At 31.4% G+C, this 22463-nt stretch overlaps 1 protein-coding gene across 1 annotated transcript in view; it reads right to left on the bottom strand.

Moving 5' to 3' along the window:
• Nucleotides 1-22463, bottom strand: part of LOC106473135 (probable leucine--tRNA ligase, mitochondrial) — a 26021-nt gene extending 3558 nt beyond the window's left edge. Inside the window, exons 1-17 of the mRNA XM_013933816.2 lie at nucleotides 22320-22463; nucleotides 20905-21071; nucleotides 18196-18291; nucleotides 16845-16973; nucleotides 14824-14915; nucleotides 12931-12991; nucleotides 12027-12116; nucleotides 10434-10577; nucleotides 9002-9392; nucleotides 8646-8761; nucleotides 8347-8511; nucleotides 8085-8203; nucleotides 5905-6071; nucleotides 4606-4779; nucleotides 4135-4226; nucleotides 2418-2573; nucleotides 1637-1714 (exon numbers count right to left, since the gene is read on the bottom strand). Of these exons, the coding sequence (XP_013789270.1) occupies nucleotides 1637-1714; nucleotides 2418-2573; nucleotides 4135-4226; nucleotides 4606-4779; nucleotides 5905-6071; nucleotides 8085-8203; nucleotides 8347-8511; nucleotides 8646-8761; nucleotides 9002-9392; nucleotides 10434-10577; nucleotides 12027-12116; nucleotides 12931-12991; nucleotides 14824-14915; nucleotides 16845-16973; nucleotides 18196-18291; nucleotides 20905-21039 (2205 nt within the window). The 5' untranslated portion in view covers nucleotides 21040-21071; nucleotides 22320-22463. The remainder of the gene's footprint in view (nucleotides 1-1636; nucleotides 1715-2417; nucleotides 2574-4134; nucleotides 4227-4605; nucleotides 4780-5904; nucleotides 6072-8084; nucleotides 8204-8346; nucleotides 8512-8645; nucleotides 8762-9001; nucleotides 9393-10433; nucleotides 10578-12026; nucleotides 12117-12930; nucleotides 12992-14823; nucleotides 14916-16844; nucleotides 16974-18195; nucleotides 18292-20904; nucleotides 21072-22319) is intronic.

The raw sequence follows: 22463 nt of genomic DNA, 5'->3' as shown, positions 1-22463 counted from the left end.
CCCTCCAACCTCTTTCCATTTTTGGAAACACATCCTTATTCACACTTACTTTTGTCTGTGACATGTGAATAACCAATCAAAAGCTCAGAATGTCCCCCTAGTGGCTTTCTCAGCCATTTTGAAGTATTATAATATCAACTCGTTCATTTGATACAAAACTTCAAGCTAGTAAATTGAGTCCTTAATCTGCTTGAAATTTCATATTTTTTAGATCCAAATACAGCTAAGATACTAAACTTGATAAAGTATAGTGGAATTCTATGGTATCAAAAGAGTAATGTAAGATTTTTTTGGTTATTTCAAATGTATATATAAAAAACCTAAAAAAATTATATAATTTCACATCCTCCACGTGCAAGCAGCAAACGAGTACAAAGTTCATAACTAGAAGAGATATTTGTTTTCTATACTTCTTTATTTACTGTTCTATGTTTTAAGAAAAATAAGTTTCAAAACTTATTTGTAAATAGTAATAATCTATATACATATATAATGTATTACAACTGAAATGTGACTAAAACACAGCCAAGACAGGTCACTTTGTAAAGGCCAGTTTTATATTCTTGGATAATGTAATACGAGTGGACGTGCGCCACATCACTGCATCTTCTGTAATGTTTACCAGACATGGCTGGAAAATCAATATAATAAAAATTTAGACTAAAGATTTGTGTTTTCGTGTTATAATTTGTAGTCATTCTGGAACGAAAAAAAGCATTACTTATATTTATTTCCTAATTTTTTTATGGTGGTTACAAGATTGGTCAAATCGACCAAACATGTACAGAGATTCATTAGTGAAACTAACAGATAAAGTATAAAGTTTTTTCTTAAGAAACATTTGATAATTATCTGGACATTATAAAGATTTAGCATTGTTAAATTTGAAAATGTTCTGATGCATAAAAGTATTTTTAATCTTAAAATAAAAAAAAATTACTTTGCGTGTTGGATAGTCAACATGCGGAAAGAAGAAAAAGACATGAGAAAAACATTACTTAAAACATCTTAAAACTTTATAAAAAAAAAATATGATATTTTGCATATGAAAGCCTTGTTTTCTGATAATCTATAAAATTTCATAAAGATATGCTCATCAATTTAAAAGTTGTAGCTCAAAAACTATATCAAGCACAAAATGGTTATGAGGTCGGTCACACAGACCGAGCCCGTGCTGAAACAGTTAAAGCCATAATTTCTTAATATCCAGTTTTACTGCACCGCAACCAACAGATGGGCTCTATGCAGCACCAAACCTTAATTTACTCATAGGAATCAATATTACATCAAATTAAAGTATTTATTCATTGGAAAAACAATTAGCCCTCAGGTGTTTTTATTGCTTTAGTCAAACCTACTTATTGCGATCTTGGGTTTCCTCATCAATATTTAAAGGCTCCAGCAAAGAGTTTAAAAGAAAAAAAAAGAATTTGGCCACTTGATATAGCCTAAAAACTAGGGTGTTATTTAATACTTTTCTCACTATCCAATACAAACCCTTTGTAACACGGAAATACCTTGTTATTCAACAAAAATATTACAATTTGATGTCTCTCCTTTAACTACATAAATAACTGAATGATCCAAGTGGACTTGGTGTAACAAAATTATTTTAAAGTTTTAATCGGGTACTTACTCTGAGGCTACCTGTTAGGCCTTGCAGCTTAGAAATGGCCACACTTAACTGGTAAGAATCCTGGAAATTGAAGGTAACCTACGAAGAAATATAACAAATAACTGTTAACCTTTTTATCTCTAAAAATATGACAGATGTTAAATTAGCTGCAATTAACACTGAAATATGCTGACTGGATGAACTGATGCCTCTGTTATCACAAATGTTAAGATTAATGGCTGATGGAAGGAGTAATTACAATTAAATGATACTAATTGATCAAACTGTTGCTTCTCAGTTAACAAATGTTAAGATGACTGGCAATGAAGAAATCATTATAACTTCAATGGTGCTGTTATTTTTCTTTTCTATGTTTATAATTCAATTAGTTATTACATATTAAAAATTGATATTCAAAAATGATAATAAAGTTTTAAGTTTTTTCACTGATTAATAAATTTTTAATGTTCCATATTTTCCTTAATATAAGTCACTATGTTTTTTTCCCAAAGAATTTTATGTGGGACTTATTTAAAGTTCCAGCCAGTACCTTCGTCGTGCCACAAAGGGGACGATCAAACTTCGAAGGAAAGGGAACACACATAAACAAACTGTAAACTGTGAAACAACAAAAACATTAAATATAACAACGTATGCATAAACAAAATAATAAAAATACATGTCATATAGCAGTAGGATGAAGGTTTCTAATTTTGATTAAAAGGTGAAAATCATATCAAGCTACTGATAAGATTACAACAATAAAATTGTTATTTCCATATTTATCATGATTTTTTTTTACCCCTTTCAAATAAAAATTTCGGCTGTCAAGTAGATATTCTTCGTGTTTTTTCCATTCTTCTTCTGATAGATGTATTTTCCTTTGAACTTCTCGAAACTTCCTGAATGTCTGCACAGTTGACCACAATCGCTGCTGCCATTTCAATATGTCTGGGAACTCTTAAAATAAAGTATATTACTGAGAGCATTTCTTGAGAATGATTCACGTGTAACTTAAAACTATTTATGGTGTGCTACAAAATTTATGATAACAAAACAGTACACTTTTCACAAGTAGCCAGGATTCTATTGAATAAATCATGATATTTCTCATTTATTAAATACTGTAAACACACAAAAATCATTAAATATGTGTCAATAAAACTATGGTGTTCTCACCAAGAGTATGTTGGATAAATACTCCAACTTACTATATTCACTTTGCTTATAATGTTCGTGATCAAAAAGTAAAGATTGAAACCCTTTTTTTTGTTGTTATGGATAATGTAAATAGAATCCTGATAGTAAGTAATATCAATAGTGAAGATAGAAATGTTATTTTATTGTGGTTAGAGTAAGTGGAATCCTGATGTTGCATCAAAAAGTAAAGATTGAAACCCTTTTTTTTGTTGTTGTGGATAATGTAAATAGAATCCTGATAGTAAGTAATATCAATAGTGAAGATAGAATTTTTTTTTATTGTGGACAAAGAACAGTTAACTTGTTACTGATGTCAGTGGAGTTTGTGGCAATCTAGTTAAAAGTTAATATATATATACATGAACTATAAACTGTAACATGTAAATAGCATTTGGAACCTTAGCTTATTTTTATTCTAAGCATAAGAATAACATCCTACTATATGTCTTACATCTTGTGTGGCCCCCAGTGGCACAGCGGTATGTCTGCGGACTTACAACGCCAGAAACCGGGTTTCGATACCCGTGGTGGACAGAACACAGATAGCCCATTGTATAGCTTTGTGCTTAACTTCAAACAAACAAACAAACATCTTGTGTGTCTTGCCACAGAGAATATTTTATAAGAACCATAACAGTTAATGAAGAACCAATTCAATAGGTGTGAAAAAAATTGAAATGTGTAATATACATTTGATGAAAATAGCTACAATACTTTTTGATATTTAAATATGTGTAGATGGTTTAAAGTCGGTATATTGAGATAATGATAATTTTATATTAATCTGAGAAAACTACATGTTCCATTCTTAGTAAGTACAAATCACTTGTTTCAAATGTAGGAGGTCCTAAAAGAACATGGTGTTGATGCAACCAGGCTGTTCATTTTGTTTGATGTGGCTCCAACTTCACACCGCAAGTGGAATCCAGATAGTGAGTAGAATCAATAGTGAAGATAGAAATGTTATTTTATTGTGGTTAGAGTAAGTGGAATCCTGATGTATTGGTTGATAATGTTCAGAAATTTTTAAGGTCCAGGTTTTACCGGTAACTTTAATGATGTGGTGTACAAATGGAAATGTGCTTCTATCTGTAAAAATAGGTTTTTCTACTGAGAATGAATTGAAAAAAACAAATTATAAATAATGCATCCATTTATAAGGAAGTCATCTCTGTTCTAAAGTTCAAAAGTCACAGACTTAAGTTTGGTAATGAAAAAAAAAGCTCATTACAAAATTCAATCTAATATATTTTAAACCTTTCACAAAATAAGATGCAAATTTTATACTTTCTAGCATTAGGTACTACTAAGTAACAAACCTCAGGATCAACGCCATTAAGTTTAGATTTGCTCATTTTCTCCCATTCTGCTGCAACGGGTTGTCCACTCTTTCTGTCTAAAATCTTTTTACCTTGAAAAATGAAATGAAAATAAGTGATTTATTCGATGATGAATACACTTCTTTTATTGTAAGTATAGTTGAAGATACATAGTATATTAGAGACAATTATGAAATCATATTTCTCTCTGCAACACACTGCAGTTAATTTTTTTTTTCACAATATTACCACCATCAGCTTATTACAACACACAAGCAGTTTTAGATCTACAAAAACTAACATTGTCAATCTGTTTTCAGACAGGTTTACTATACAAACACTTTTGTACAAATATTATCCATTGCCACCAATAGAATAGTAAAATTTCTGTGTTTCGATATAAAGTGTTAGTCAATAACAGATTTTACACGCAACTTGCGATAACTGATTATCTCTTTCGACAATTCTTACCTTTATATTCTACATCTGCTGGAGACACGTATTGACCCGTGCCCTTAACCCTAAAGGTCTGCCCCATAACCATTCCTTGAACTAGCATTCTCTGAAAAGGTTCTCTGCATTTCATCAGTCCTTCAAAATGGAGGAAGTGACTGACAAACCGTGCATAATACAGGTGCATAACAGCTACAGAAAAGAGTCAGCTATTAATTAAAGTAATGTTTCATTTATTTCATACTAACTCTTAAAAGACCATATGTTTTATAAAAGTTTAGTGAACAGAGACAATTTTTTAATTGCATGCGAGCAACATCAACAAATACATCACGTACACAGGTGATTTTGTTTTCTACAAGTACATCAGGTACACAGGTGATACTTAAAAATATATACACCATAAAAAACAACCTTGTTCTTCAAGATTATAAACTTCAGCTGATAGATAAACATAGTTGAACAAAATCTGATTAGTTAACAAATAAGTACCTAGAAAAAATTACCTAATCCTGCAGAAAAATGAGAGGAGTAAGACTTCAGAAATGTATCCTGAGTGTTTTAAGGTATACATCAATACAATACAACACTAAATTAGAACATGTATAACTATTTTCAGTTTCAGAGCTATAAGTTCAAAAGACGATGTACTGATATTTACTATGTAATTAAAGAAAACACCAAGTAAACTGGAAAAATTAAAACTTCGGTAATCAACTAATAAAGAAATCTCCCACCAACATTTAAGAGTCAAATTAAAAAATCTTCTAGCATAACAAAATTTCCATCATTCCCAAAAGAATTGATCATCTTTGAATGAAAATCAGAATTTAATAATAAAAAAATATATGTAGAAATAACAAATTGAACAGTTAATGAAAAAATTCTTCATTCCAAAGAATGTCTTTTTATGAATATCCAGAATTTGAAAAATTAGGAAAAGATTAAAACATTCACAGGAAACATAAAAAATCTCAAAATAAAATGTTCTGTAACTTTCGAGGCAGTTTTTCATTATTAAATTTTAAAAGTTTACAGATTCCTTCCACTTCTTAGACATGTAGATGATATTTTTCAGGATCTATGCTGAACCCCTTAGGTCAAATGCCAAGAATGAATCCAAAATGTCATCAACAAACCCGAAGATGAGGTATAAAAAATTTGCGAGAGTCTACCAATATTATCTACAAATTACCGTAAAAAATCATGTAAAACCATTAATCTTATAGAAGTAATCCTATCCTAAGACAAAGGATAAATCCTAAACTACCAAACATACCTTAAAACTAGAAACTAGAAACCTTTTCTCACACTGACCATGTTCTTTGCCACCTATGTACAAATCAACTGGCATTAGAGAATTGATCTTCTCCGTATCAAAGGGCACAGTATTATTGTGTGGGTCTAAGAAACGTAGGTAGTACCAGGAACTATCAACAAATGTGTCCATGGTATCCGTTTCTCTCTGAGCATTTCCTCCACACCTTACAAAACAAGAACAAATGTTGTAAACTTCTTTGAACCATGAACACAAGCTAAACACAACCTTTGTGTTATCACAGTGGTTGCGTATATTTAATTACATTTATGTAAAGTAATACCCAAGCTTGTTTCAGAGCATGTTACAAATTATATAAATTTTAATTGCTAAGTTAATTTTAATTTTTTTGCTCATCAGGAATTTGCTAGCAACCATATCAAGATATAAGAAAAACTTGACAATTTCTGATAAAATTCAAAAAGTACAAAAACACACTATTTTGAATATGACAGTTTCTAATATTTAGTGTAAAGTAAAAAATTTATTCAAGGTAACAAATCAGTTAAGCCTAAATATTTCATTAATTCTGCCAATGTTATGTCTTTCTATCTCTAAATATTGTGTTGCTGAAGAATTCAGGAAATGAACAAAGAGCCTCCAGGGTAGTAGTGGCTTGTGACAAATAAAAGATGGATCTGAAATGTTATTTATAATGGGCCTATTGGTTCTTTTGTTCCACCAGCTTTCAGTAACTGGAATGGTACAGGAAGTAACACTTTGGATACGTTGAAGGACACAGTAGAGAGCCTGGAACATAACCTTCATCCTAGGCACAGGATTCATACAGACTTTACAAAAGAAAATTTCAGGACCCATATTGAAATATCCAATACACACACACTCAGGATTAAACTTAAATTTTGTTGACATTTTTTGATTCATCAAACATTCTCCGCCAGTAAATGTTGAAAACTTCTTCCAAGGTTCAAAATGGCCAACATGAAATACAAATAGAACTTATTCCAATAACCAAACATTTTTTTATTAGCTTAATTTTTTTAAATTATGGCTATTATTTCATAGGGAATTTTTTTACTGGAAATGAAAAATCAGGACCTTTCCGGGTCCATGACTTTCAGTAGTTTCCAGGGTTTCAAAAACCTGTTCAAACTCTGCAGGCAAAATACAGAATAATTCAAAAAGAAACTTTTCACCAAGTTAACACACTGGCCGCCAGTATGACAAGTTCTAGTACTGAATGGGAAAAATGTTTTGTAGTTTTTCAGAATTTATAGTAAATACTAGAGGGATTTAGACATTTGGGCAATAACGTTAGATAGTAGTTCTTGGTGAATTATTAGCAGAACTATTTTTATTCAAGTTTGAAACCTCAAAACATTTCACTGATTGAGGTTCTACAGACACAAAAAAATAATGTAGATACATTAATTTATTACTTTTCCACTTTCATAATAGCTTCAGCAAGTTGGTTCCGATAAGCATTATCTTGTTTTTGATAAAGCTTAAACTATAAGTGAGCTCTGAAATTAAAAGTGTGAGAGATTTATACATGTATATTATTTTTTAAAAATAAAAAAAATCTTTAACGTATTATCAATTTTCATTATTCGGTATTATATGAAGCTGTAATGATGAAACACTGACTGAAATAAATTTTTTTTTATTACCTGGAGAGTTAAGGTCGTTTTTTTTCTAACTAATATGAAATGCTATTTTTACACAATGTGTATTTAAAATCTGTAATGGGCTAATTAGAAGAACTGTAGAAAAAAACACAACAACTACGAGATTTCTATCACAAATACTGGGCCTACTGTTTCCACTGTTTCGCCAGGTTTTACTGTTAAGCACCATGACTTTACATTCTATTAAAAGTAAACTTGATAAGTCGAATAAACAGAGTAAAATTTAATGAAAGTACAACATTTCACCTTGCGCTGTATTATTATATATATATTTGTAGTTTCAATTCATTTACTGTAGTTGATGTACCTGACGATGCCAGGTTAACCTGGTGAAACGTTGTACTTCAATTGAAGTTTACTTCAATTACGACAGAGTACTTCCTTTCATCGTATTTACATTCTACTGTTATTTTTTATTATCAGATTTCATATACATTGATATTTTAAATTTTTTTTCCTGTACAATTAAAAATACGTATCTAAAGCGAGAAATACCAATTAAAAACAACGCATACATTATCTTTCCTTACTTGGGACACTTGGTATTGATCCAACTGTCAACTGAATGAAGAGGAGAGATTCCTCGACCTGAAAGTGTTGAAACTTTCGGTAGCATCACAGGAAGATCATCAAGTGGAACAGGTACAACCTGCCAACCCAAAAAAATATAAACGATTTTCCAGGTCTAACATATCCTTATCTCTCTCACACACACACACACATTCTGAATAAAATACTGGATAAATTTTCACCTGTAAAAGTTGTCAATACAGTAGCGATACCTAGACATACCTTACAAGATGGACAATGCACGATTGGGATTGGTGTACCCCAGTATCTCTGTCTAGATATTAACCAATCTCTCAGTTTTTTGCTTGTCTGATTTCCACTAATTTTAAGTTTCTTCAACTCCTTCACTATCTCTTCTCTTGCTCTTTGAAGCGTTAAACCTGAGAACTGAAAGATGTTGAGTTAAAAAAGTGGACTTCATTTCCTGAAAAATTCTAAATTATCTGTAAAGAGGCCATTTAACAGTTTTCTTCTTCGGGCCTAATGACATGAATTAATGGAAAACAAAAATCCTCTCTTACCTTTCCAGAGTTTATTAGTACAGTTTCTCCATCTTGTGATTTTTCTGTCACATGGACAACCTTCAGATGATGATTCTGAGAAAATTCCAGATCTGTCTCTATTTCACCAGGAATGCCTGATTAATATGAAAGTCATAAATATTCATTCTTGAAATCTTCCAAGTTTAACTTGAGTATATCTGTTATGATAGCTCTTAATTATTATAAAATTCAAGCCTGTAATGACTACATCTGAAGAGTACATACTGAGAAAATGTCCTCCAATATATCTTTGTAAGTAATTTAGAAAGATAATAATACTTAATACAAGTTAATTTGTACATCTTTAATACACTACAACAAATAAAAAGTTTTACCTAAATGTGATTCTGTAGCATGAGAACATTCAAAACTAGATGAAACGAAAATTGGTATGTTTTGACCACTTAATGGATTTACTGCCATAACTCTCAGCAAAACACCCTTTGACAAATCTTCTGTCGTCCCTACAGTTGATGATGATGATGATGAGTTGTAAAATTTTGGCTGGTTTAATTGATGATCAGGAGAAACAATAATATATGACGACCCCCAGATCAACTCGGGTTTGTCGGTCCAAACTAACAAAGTATCATCAACTTCTTTCCCATCACATAGCACCTTCATTTTCACAGTACTTCCCGTACATTCACCAATCCAATGTCTTTGTAGGCTTACTATATCTCTCCAGTTGGTAAGCATGGGATCTTCCAGACCATCATACAAATCCTAATAGAAATAACAGGTTTAAGTAAATTTTACATCCCTCAGTCTAGATCTGTGGTTCCCAACTAGGGAATTTGTTAACTGTGGAACTTCGTTTTAAAACAGGTATCTAGGCAACAATCGTAACAATAACTGATATCTGGTATTAAAGTTATTAAATACATAGAATTATGATGTATATAGAATATAAATCGATTGCTTTGGTATAATAAACATAAGAAAAATAGAATTATAGGTATTATGTAGAGAAAAAATAAAGGAATTTTTCATACTTCAAATAATACATTGTAAAATTAAAGGTTTAATTTTACATTGAAAACACATAGACACTGTGTTTGTGTAAGTTTCTAAATATTGTCTTTTATTTTAAATTACAGAATAAGTTGAGTAGCTTGGCTAGCTGAGAGAGTGATTTAATATACCAATTAAACAGAGGGATGAACAAGAGTTTAGGTTTTATTCTGTATAAGATTTTTTAAAACCATGTTGTTACAAAACTGTTGTTGTTTTATACTTTTTAAAAGAAACCATGCATAAAACTGTTTTTTTATGCATTTTTTTAAAAGTGTTAGAATTCATATTACCATTTCCATCAATAATGTAAAACAATAACAGTTTTGTAACAACATGTTTTTAAAAAAAAAGCATAAAAGTGTTAGAATTCATATTACTGGTGGAAATCATTAAATTTAAATGTTTGTTCAGACTAATTTCATATTCATTCAATGCTTAAAAAAAGTTTGTCTTTTTTTTCATTATTTGTAACTTTATGCATTTGACATGTATTGTTACAGGGAAAGTGAAATTTTGATCCTTTCTGTTTAAAAATAGCTAAACAGTGGCCCTCTGTTCGGGTTATACCCATGCAACGCCGAGTAAGGATGGCTAATAGATCCATAAAAGGCCTCTTTAACCCTAATCACAAATTAAATACAATAGAAATGGTGTAAGATATAGATAAATTTTAGAAAAATCTTTATAGACAAAAAAAGACTACTAAAAGATTTCCTATCATAAGAGTTAGTTCAAATCCTTTAAAATTACTTTTGAAAAAACCGTTGTACGAAGGAACCACTGTCGGAGAAGTTTCTTTTCAACTTTAGCACCTGATCTCCAAGATAAACCTTGTTCGTCCACCTGTTCATCTGCAAGAACGGTTTTATCAATGGGATCCCAGTTCACAAGAGCCTGGATGGAAAGAAATCTTCCGTGGATTTACTACAATCTAATTAAATAGCTAATGTGAATATGACCCTGTGACATTGTATTAAAGTCAAGTTTCTTTCAGGTGGTCCAGATATAAATTAAAAATTGTAACAAGAGACTTTATGGGAATGTTTGAATTCCATTTCACAATCATTAAATAAACTAACATAATTCCTTTAATTAACGGTACACTTAGGTAACTTGTTTTACAACCATCACATTTCTTATCATTTACTTCACAATTTCAATTAAGAATGTAAGAAAGAGCTTACCAGAAAAATCATCATACATTTGATAACATTTATTATAGAAATCCTACTGACATCTAGTTTTAGAAATACATTTAAATCAAACAATTATTACAATTCACGTGTGGTTTTTCTTGAATATGTGTGGCAGTTACTGACAAAGTTAAATCAAACAAGTGAATTGTTGAAATTTAACATGTGGTTCTTCTTCAACATGTTTAGTTTCTTCTCGACACTTACAAGAGTTACTCAGAACACCTTCTACAAAATAAATAGATCATTCACCTTAGAATGCCCGAGTGCATCTGTTCTACGCACTTGTTGAATGATGTTTTATTATACAGTAATTATCTATTGTACTGTAATATCATGATTCAAATAAATTATAAAATGATAAATCAAGTTTTAAAAAAAACTAATTAGAACTGTAATTGTCATTGAAGATATTTGTAAACATCTTTTCTACTAGCAAAGTATCATCAGGCTAACTTATGACTTCTCAAAGTTGCGATATAGGCAGTTATACCATGATAACCGAGGTTGTGTTCTAATTAAGAGGTTTTAATTAACACTATTTTGTTCAAAACTATTTTTTATTTTCCTTCTAGGGGACTACTAGCAAAGTATTATGCTCAAAAAAGTTCATAAACTTTGTAAACCCTAATGTTTCATTCAAAGCATGTTGAAGTCAACCTTATGTACAAAATTAAATAAAACTTTTTTTTTAAATAATTTTAAATCTGAAGTATTTTTTTAATGTGTAGAAGACTGAGATTAGTCAAGTTTTTGTTTATAATGTTTTTTTTAAATTGAATTGTGCAATTCACTTGTCAGATGCAAAAGTGTAAAAAGAACAATTTGGGTAAAAAAGGTGAAAGACAATTAATTTCCTGTAATTATTACATATATTTAGATAACTCTAATAATTATCACATGAGTAACTTCTAATTATTTCTCTACTGGCCGACATTTCAAGAATATCAGTTTCTATTGAGTTTGTTTTTTTAACTCACAACAATGAAATAGCATGCTATGTTCTAATGGCCACCACTAAACAAATTATAAAATATATTTTAATTTAGCAATTCACACCTAATAATTAAGATTTAAAAAAATACATCAATACAATTATTTCCCTCATGTTACACATAATAAATACATAAGAAACAAAACTGTTCCTTGCCTCTTTTCTGTATGCCAAACCTCTGTGATACATAAGAAGAAAGATATACTGTGTCCATTTATAATAGTCAGGATTGCAGGTACTCAGCTCCTAACGAAAGAAAGATGTACCATCGACAGGAAAAAAACATAATTTAATCTTTCAATCATGAGTTACTTCAGAAAAATATAATCAAACCAATGGTTGGCCATAATTGGTAATAAGGTATTACACATTTATAATTAAATACTTCAATTAAAACAGCTAGCAAGCCACCCAATACATATTGCTTTTAACTCCTAAATATTATCTATTGAATTTTATCGACTTTCCTTGTCATTTACTGGTTTTAAAATCAAATTTTAGGCTTATCGCTAGGTGCTTATCAGCACAAAACCAGAAGCATCATTTCCCTATTAAACAAAAGTAGAAGTCTATAAAAACTTGGATTCCGTTTCAAATGCGTCACTTTGTTCTTTAAAAGATATGTAAAAAAAAAATGTCAAGAAAATTATAGTGCTTTTACCATGTCATTATTTTGAGGTAAATGATAAATTTATCACAAAATATTCTTCCCCACTTTACCCTAGAACACGAATGTTTAATTGGTGCAGATGAAGATTTACAAAATGTAGTAAGAAGTAATTTCATTCTCCTCTCCATATTCATGAGACATGTAAGATTTCATGCAGAACTCATACCAATCAATTTGTACTGAGCCAAGCCCCTAGGTACATGCTATTAAAAGATTTAAAAATTAAAACTACACAAATGCTTCTAAAACACCAAAACATAGATTTAAATGTTATAATATCTAGTCCTAGCATTAGTAAGTTCTATATTAAGTTATTTCAGTAAAACAATGCAAATAATACAAAGTTAATTTTTTTTTTAAATATGTACATGTTTTTTATATTATACTTACCCTAGTCCAATCAAAACTAATTCCCAATTGTTTCAACTGTTCTTTCATTGTTCTGATGTTACTGAAAAAAAAAAGAAGTCTGGTAAGCAGTGTGTGCCAACTACTGTTAGCCCTACTTCTTCAGATACCACACACACACAAACAAGAGCATGTTTTACATTTCTGACACTGTATTATGAACTTTACTATACAATACTTCGTGTTTTAAGCCTTCTTATTTGAAAAGTTACTTTTTAAAATATATAGCTGATATTTGGTGAACCTAGTATAGCATTTAAAAGCTAATGACAGAATTTTATGAATAATTACACATTCACATTACAAATTGGGGAGATGCATGTGTAAATATATATTTATAGAATTGGACATAAATATAGAAACAAAAGAAAAAGTGTATATATATATATATATATGTGTAAACATAAGCACAGTGCATTATCACATAAATTATGCAAAGTCAAACACATACATTGTGCAGAACATTAATATTTGTTATAGGTGCTTTATATAGAGCTTGACATCGTGCTTTCACGCTCCTATATATAGTTTATCAACGAAGGACTCTGGAATACGGTTCGTAATATTCTGTAAAAGTTGACGATCAGTATCCACGTGACCCCTTATGGCCTTGATGATGTCAGTATTAGGACTTTGTGAAGACTTCTATCAGCCTCTTTAAGTTCCATACAAGTTTTCACTGAATCGGCTGTACGCTTGGGGACATCGTCATATTGAAAGATGTTGCGTTTCCGTAGAAATGGCATGGTAAGTCAGAACATACCTGAATCTGTCAGCAGTCAGAGTACCTTTGATTTTATACAATTTCCTGACACCCTCGGCTGAGATACAGCTCCACAATTGTTATGATTAATTCCCATACTTTACTATAGCTGTTGTACGCTGACTGTTATACCACTCTCCAGTCTGCCTTCGAACCATTACTGTTGATTATTGCCAAACAGAACAAGCACGAACTCTCCTGTAAAAAAAGAGTACTTTCTCCAGGTTTGAACATCCCACTGGTTCTCATTTTTGTTGCATTTTTATTTCAGTCTTTTTGTTTTGTTGCCTCTTCTCAGCAAAGGTATTCTGAGCATCTACACACCCATTTAGACCATCTGGATCTAATAGGTATCTTACTGTTCTTGAAGAAACATTAACACCCACACTTGTAGTAAGGTTATTCACGAGATCTCTACTGTATCATCACCTGTTATGTGAAGAATTTACTCTGAATAACTTTATGTCACTTTAGAATAGTTTGAGTTTTCTCTCTTGACCACTTCTACTGCCAACAGTACCGGGTTTGAAAACCCTCGTCAGGGTCTTGCATATAGCAATGGATGAAACGTGAAGTTGAACCGTGACCTGTCAATAGGGGGTAGCCATTTTTAGCTAAAACTTTGACTTATATAAACACTTTTCGCATGTAATATCCTTTCCAGGAGCCATCATGTTTACCACAAGTTTCAAACTCTAAAATCATATTATTGCCTGTACTTATATAGACATTGTGCTGATTTGGCACTTTTCAGATTGGTTGCCTGACACCCAATCACATTATACCATGGCAAAACAACACTGCATTAGGCAGCATTTCCTTTTTTTACACAAAATATGTTACTTTATCATGTGTAATTTCCATTATAAACCCACTTTGTCCATGAATTATTTTCAATACTGTATGTGTGTGTGAGTAATTAATTTAGCATTACAAATTTATATATATCTTTTTTATGTAGTAGCTCATTAACACACTGTTAAAACAATTTAATGGAAAACATGATTCACCTTAGATTGCATGATTTAGTTCACAAACTAATCATAACATTAATGCTGTAGTTATTATAACTTGATAAATTGTTCTAGAAGATTATTAGTTCCAACATTTACCTGTAAGTCCAATCATCTGGCTGTTTTCCTCCATCGATAGCAGCATTTTCTGCTGGCAAACCAAAAGCATCCCATCCAATTGGATGGATCACCTATGAAAACAAAAACAGGCAATACTGGTTTAGTTCTGGTTAAATGATTTTTCACACTGAAATCAGCTTTAGGAAAACTGTAACCTTAGAATTATCAGTGGGATCCACCATGTAAAAACAAACTGCACCCTTTAACCTCTCAGTTATCAGTGAAATTTACAGTGTAAAAAAACAAAATTGTACCCTTTAACCTTAACCTTGGTAGGATTCACCACGTAAAGAAAACTGGAACCTTTAACCTCAAAATTATCAGTGCAATCGACCATCTAAAAAAAACTGCACCCTTTAACCTCTCGGTTATCAGTGAAACTTACAGCGTAAAAAAAATTTGACCCTTTAACCTCAAAATTATCAGTGGGATCGACCATCTAAAAAAAAACTGCACCCTTTAACCTCTCGGTTATCAGTGAACTTTATATTTAAAATTATTGGTTGGATTCACCAGATAAAAAAATTTTACCTTTTAACCTCAAAATTATCGGTTAGATCCACCACGTAAACAAAGCCATAAAATTTAACCTTACAATTATCAGCTTTTTAAACATTCTTGTCTAAACTATTTATGCACCAAATTGCTTATGGATCTATCACATTGCTGGTTACAGGGTCACATAAAAAATCTAAACAAAAATATCAACAATATTACAGTTTCTCTGACTACTTATTGCTCGAGTCTCATGTACATCTTACGTAGGCAATGAGTAATTTCACCCAATTTTTTGGTCAGCTCTACACTGAGTTTTATAAAAGTCACAAATAAAATTACTCAATATATAGAACTTTGTAGTTTCAAATTTTTTAACCTTCGAAAAAAAAAGATATGTTTTACAAAACAACTTTTAATACGGCTGTACAAAACACGAAGACACGCTTCGTCTGTTATACTAAGACAAAATACTGAGTTACAAAGAGCAGCCTTGATAAAATGATGTTTTCATCAACCTTTTCACAACCAAATTACTCAAGAGTGCTTTTACGAGAGTTACTTAAAAAAACATTCTTTAGTCTTTACTTTTATATTAATAGTTAAAGAATGTAAAATAAATTTCACATTTAATTAAACAGTCCAAACTTATTAACAGCCAAATGGATATCTTAACTGGGTCAATTCTTATTTCAAACATTTATTTTTATAATATTATTACAATTGTGTATACAAACACCAGATTACTGCTAAGAGAACTAGTAGAAGAAGAAATGGGTGACAGAAAATAAACCAATGTTTGTTTGTTGAATTTTTACACAAAGCTACTCAAGGACTATCTGAACTAGCCATCCCTAATTTTGAAGTAACAGACTAGAAGGAAGGCAGCTAGTCAACTCCCACCCATTGCAAACTCTTGGGTTAACCTTTACCAATAAATAGTGAGATTGACCATCACATTATAATGCTCCACAGCTGAAACAATGAGCATGATTGGGGGACAGGTTTTGATCCAAGACCAATGATTGCGAGTCGATCACCTAAAACCATCACCAGGCCAGGAATCAATTTTGTAAATATTTTGAAATACGTTTTATAACTAAACAAAATATATTGTCTGTTAAATACTAAGAAACATATTTCATTCTGATTTCAATATGAGCATTTCTTCCGTTACAACAGTGAAAAGTTACGCGAAGATCAAAAGTAGTGAGGAAATATTTTTATCCTTTTTTAAGTAGAACATGAAAAGCTATTATTCTCTGTACAAGTGTAAAGTTTTAGAGAGATTTCACTTCATAAAATAAATTGAGATGTACTATGTTTATTGTCATTGACACAAACAAGTAATAGGAAAAGAGCAACACACAAGTGACCCGCAGATTCAGGAAAATTAGGTCAATAAATTAATTACTAATGCCTTAAATTATAAAGTAATAAAATTTTGACATTACTGCCATTGAAGACTTTGTATGAAAGTAGAATTCATTAAAACCTTTTCTCACCTTCTTGCCTCTCATTCTGTAGAATCTTGCCATTGCATCACTGATGGTATAGACACGCACATGACCCATGTGGAGTCGTCCTGATGGATATGGGAACATCGAAAGCACATAAAATTTATCTTGACTTGACTAAAAAGAAATTGCATTTTTTTTTTAAATCATACAAGAGAATTATTATCACAGTTCTATTGATACAGCATTTATAAAACCAGATGTCAGTCTAAAGAAAAAAATATCCAACAAGGTCAATTACGCTATTTTTTTTACATTTGTGTAGAGACTAAGTGTAAATCAATTGATAATACATGTTAAGTAGCTGTTAACTATTTACTAATGTAATAAACCACTTTCAAATATTCCATGTCAGAACTTACAAGTCAACAAACTTTAAGTTCATCTACATGTAGTTACGAATCTGTTTTTAAGTATAAAAATTGAGCATCACTAACTTGTCAGTTTTCCAAAGTGTCAGAAGTATAGCTATGAAACACAAGTTCTTTACACTGTCTGCACTTGTTTATAAACACATGGTGAAGTAAGGATTAGAGAATACACAGACAAAAAACGTACGCCATTAATATACACAAGTGAAGTAGTTTGAGTTGTTAATAAAAAGTGCTTTACTTGCAACAGTAGTGGATTAACCCTCTAGTTTAGTTAGCAGATCACTCTACCATTGTCAGGTTTCATTCTGTTTACCACAATACATCTCACGACCCTGAGATAAGACCAAAGGAAGGGTCTTGTTTATAAGAGGGAAGAACGTAGTATTTTGAGTTTTTTAAAACAAACTGTCTTACTAAAAACTGTTAATGAGTTAACCCTCTAGCCCAATCAGTGAGGCACTTGATCCTTCTACTGATCAAGAGCAATACTTATCTTGGTTAGAATAATTGCTAAACAAATCATCCCTAAGAATTTTTTTACGTAGGTAAAAAAAAGAAAGATGACCACACCTGTAATACACTCCAATCACCCATACAAATTTTTATGTAATAGTTGATTAATGGTTGCCTAACTTCATAATTAGTTGCTACAATACTTTCAGACAGAGAATGCACTAGGCATTAGTGACTGCTGACAAAATTTTACTTAAGTTAGTATCAGTTACATGATAACCCTGTTTCAATACTAGGAACTATCTAAAGAGAAGAAACCAACCTATCTTTTATCACCAGATACTGGTATATGTTAATTAGAATAATGACAAACATACAGCTAAAATCTTTAAGACAGTTTAATATTTGAATTCAGATAACACAAACTTCACAGATTAAGTGGTGCTAATGAATATGTGGATAAAAAAAAACACGCAAAATTTAAGAACAAAACGCTTAAAGTAGATCCTTACCAGGGTTTCGTTTTCATCCCCACTTGATGAAACTACTTCCTTTTGCCAGCGATATTCAATATCTTTTTTTAACTCAACTGTCAAGATTGAAGACCTCTTGTAAAATAAAAGGAAAATAATTAGAAAAATCAGTAACTTTCTTGAAAAACTAGTGCCAATAAATTCACAATAAACTGTAATCCAAATTACAATATAACAAAACTTTTGTTGAACCAGCTTAAAAAAATTAAAAACAACTTTATAAATTAATTGATGCAAATAATTCATGTACTTGAATATGAATCTACTATAATTTGTTATTGGATGTAATATATACATCACGCATCCTGTTCATCTACTGGTAAAGAGAAAATTTTATCACAGTTGAAAGAATTGTAACACTAAACTTGTCTGCTAAAAAATTCAATCTTAAAATTTTTTTTAGTTACTTAAGGTAAAGTTGTAGTAATCAGGCACCAGTAGTGGTTAGTAGCTTATATGGTCACAAGACTAATTGTTACCTTTTTCTGTTGCTATATACTAATTAACTCGTATGTTTCAGCTGGCAATGTGCTCTCACTTTAACGGAAGTTCTGAGAAAGGCTCTGTGTGTGAGGCGTGGTCGTAGAGGCTGGATTTGATGCTGGGACTTATTGTTATAAAAGGATAGTGTCCTATACACTCATCTTATTCTCTGTTAGTTTTAACTGGACTTGAGCTTCTTATAGCGAATATCATCAGTAATTCTCTTTACGTATTCACGTATTCCTCTTTGTCCATGATTACACCGACATTACCTTTGTCAGGTGCAAAATGTTTTTTTTTTCTCTTTTCGTTCTTTAAAACAGTATCTCTGACAGGATTGTATTATAATGTGTTTAGACTTTGTGGTTTTTTGGACTGCTAACTTTATTTTCATCAGGAATTTTTTCTCAGGATCTGACACTGAGTCTTATTGTTAAAAAGGAGTGTCCTATCCACTCATACAATGCCTCCTCTGTATTTAAATCACTATTTGACTGGCCTCAACAGGAAAAAAAAATGTTCTGAATTCTTCCTAGGTTGACCAAGTGTTCTATCAGTTATTTGGATGTAGAAGGTTTATCTGTTTCTTGTGAGTGTATTTCACATCCCTACCATTTTAGTATCCTTCCACTCAGGGACCTAATCTTATCAGATATGACGTGCAGATAGATCATTGGTTTTCTATAAGTGTTATACATCTTAATTCTGTCTTTATTGGTCTTTTTATTTATTCAATGTGTTGGAGTCCAAATTCCCAAAAGATGCCGTAAGTGGTGTTTTTGATCTTCAATGAACCTTTAGGTGGTTTGGTGTATACTAACTGTGATCATACAGTGTTGTGGCTTCTCAATATTGCTCTGAGTTTATGATGTTTATATAACCTCTGTATTTTTTCAGATATACCCCTGACATGGGTTGAAATATGGTTGTGTGTCTTCCTGCTTATTCTTGGTGTTTATCTTCTTTATGAAGTGTTCAGGTTATCAATTGTCAAGAAGGGTTGTAGTGATATGTTTTTCCTCTTTCTTCTTAGCATCTTCTGTCTTTATACTGTTGGGATTGGCGTGATTTGCACTCAAAGTATTTTCCAGTAAACTCTTGTAGTATATAAACCATGTCTTGGTAATCATCGCATCTAGAAATTCATTATCTTTGTCTATTTCAACTGCAAATTTTAAAGCTGGATACTGTCTGTTCTTGTAGTTAATGAATTATGGAATCTTATCTTTATTGCATGGCCATGTTACAGATGTATTGTCAACACATCTGAACCAAATTCTGGGTCTTTGAGTGGTTGTTTTGAGGACATTATCATTTAAATGCTCCATACAGATGTACTCAGTACTGGCAACAAGGATGAGCCCATGGCCAGGCCTTCTTGTATGGGTTACGGAGTACTGGTGACAAGGATGAGCCCATGGTCAAGCCTTCTTGTATAGGTTACGGAGTACTGTTGACAGGGGCAAGCCTATGGCCAGGCCTACTTGTATAGATTATGGAGTATTAGTGACAGGGATGAGCCTATGGACAGGCTTTCTTTTATAGGTCACGGAGTACTGGTGACAGGGGCAAGCCCATGGCTAGGCCTTCTTGTTGTTGGTAGTACTTATCTTCAAGTTGCAAACAAGTTTGTTTTTTTTTATACAGAATGCTTTCAGTTATGTTATCATGTAGGTTATCAGTTTGTTATATTTCTCAAGAATTCTATCATTTTCCAAGCTGTTGGTTGAATATCTACAGTGTTTCAAGGGTTGAAATGAATTAGTTGGATGTTGATGACTGGGAGGTCATGGTAACTGAAAACTGACATGAAGTTGAAACAAAAGAGGAATGGGCATGAACATGAATATTGGGGGGAGAAGATAGTTACATGAAGGAGGTTCATGCAGCAAAGCAATACTGTATGTAAAAGCATGTGCAACCTGTCTATTTCTTGAAAAAGTCTTGTTAAAAAAAAACACATTTGAAATACATCTTTCTTATACCAGATTTTAGATACTGACAGGGGGATTGGTAATAATTTTATTGTCTTACAAAAAAAACACAAAATGAAAATGCCACATTATGTCAAAAGATTAAAAGGTTGGTTACACAAGTGGCATATAAGTCGGTAAAACTGAATACAATTCCATTATGGCATATACAGAAAAACATGCACTCAGTCTCTTGTCCCATCAATCTTATGATAACACTTGGAGTACATACCCTAAAACTATAAATTCTGAATATCCCCACACTGCTTTCCTGTAACCTTTCTTTCAAATTGCAGTAAATGCTAGGAGAAATCATCCTTGATACACACAGCCACCATCCTACTCGACTTCTACAAAATATGGTCATGGCTAAGTTCTGAAGTTGTTGTCTAAGTTTTCCTGTAAGTAAAAAAAAAATTAATTAAGTAATTTTTTAAAATCATAACAGGGAAGATAAATGTTTTCCCAACAAAAGGAAAATAAATAAAGAAGTAGCAAAATATATCTGATTTCTACACGTAACATAAAAACATTTTTTACACTACTACAAGTAACACATAATGTAATTATCTTTAATTAAGCTACGTCATCCACGTTACAGAGTAACCTGTACAAAATTAGTAAACCCTTATATCACTATTGATATTTAAAGTGACTTCTGTCAATAGAACAAAAATTGTATTGACATCTCTCCGACATGTACCATACCTCTGTATAAAATGTTCAAAATTGAAACCAATTTAAAAGCAGAGATTACCGAAGTTAGACCCTTAGTAAATGAACATTAATCAAATGATACTCTAAAGTGAAATACTGGGGGAGGAAGTAACCAAAAGCAAACAGGTGAATAACAGAAACAAGTAATGAAGCTTGAATATCACAAAATAAAATGAAACTATATCAAAGCATAAAAACTTGTTTTATTCAATGCATAAAATGTAGGTGATATTTTAATTGACAACATTTTTCCCACAGATATGCTGTCTCCAAAAACCAGTGTTAAACCCTCTTCCATTTTTATTGCCGACCTTTACTTTTGTCTTTTAAAATAAGTACAATAGCAACTTCGATAAATGTTAGTAAAACAATGGTCCAACAAAATAGAAGTATTTAACTTAAGTCCTAAACAAGCCAAGGGTTATAAATAAAAAGTTGGATCTTGCCAATTTTTGGTACTTTCAGAAATAAATATATTTGAACGTGATTGTGTCATTAGCTGATTCCTCAATATTTTCAAAATCCACGTTATCAATTTGGTTGTTTCTCTCCTCTCTAACAAAACTAAGACAGATTATAATTAAACTCTTCATTTTACGAAAAATATGAATCATGGTTAATTGTTACCTGGTGTCGTATTTTTATACACATATACTACTATAGTAATTAGTATTTAAAAGTTACAGTGACTGAGTGACACAGGTAAACTGAATGTTAACTAACAATACAAAGAGTCTCTAGTACTGGTAATATTACTATAAATTATACTACTACTGAGTATTATTAGTAACTGCCGCATTACATTTACAATACAAATTACAAATACGTAACAATGTACTACAAAGCGACTCCGAGTCTGTGGCTTATGTAACCCCTAGAATATACTTTTTAAACAGACTACAGTAAGGTTTTGTGTACCAAGGCACTTACTGTACTACATATGTAACAATATTTTTGGCCAGTTTTCTTTACTCCTGATCATAACATAATTTATTATCGTTCCCTAATGATTTAATTTTAAGCAGAGACAGAGAACCGTGATAAATAACTTCATGTTAGAAAATCTTACTTAGA

The sequence above is a fragment of the Limulus polyphemus genome, unplaced genomic scaffold, assembly GCF_000517525.1.
Source record: "Limulus polyphemus unplaced genomic scaffold, Limulus_polyphemus-2.1.2 Scaffold5915, whole genome shotgun sequence".
Taxonomy (NCBI): domain Eukaryota; kingdom Metazoa; phylum Arthropoda; class Merostomata; order Xiphosura; family Limulidae; genus Limulus; species Limulus polyphemus.
The sequence above is the reverse complement of the archived record's forward strand: the minus strand, read 5'-3'. Positions and strand labels throughout refer to the sequence as shown.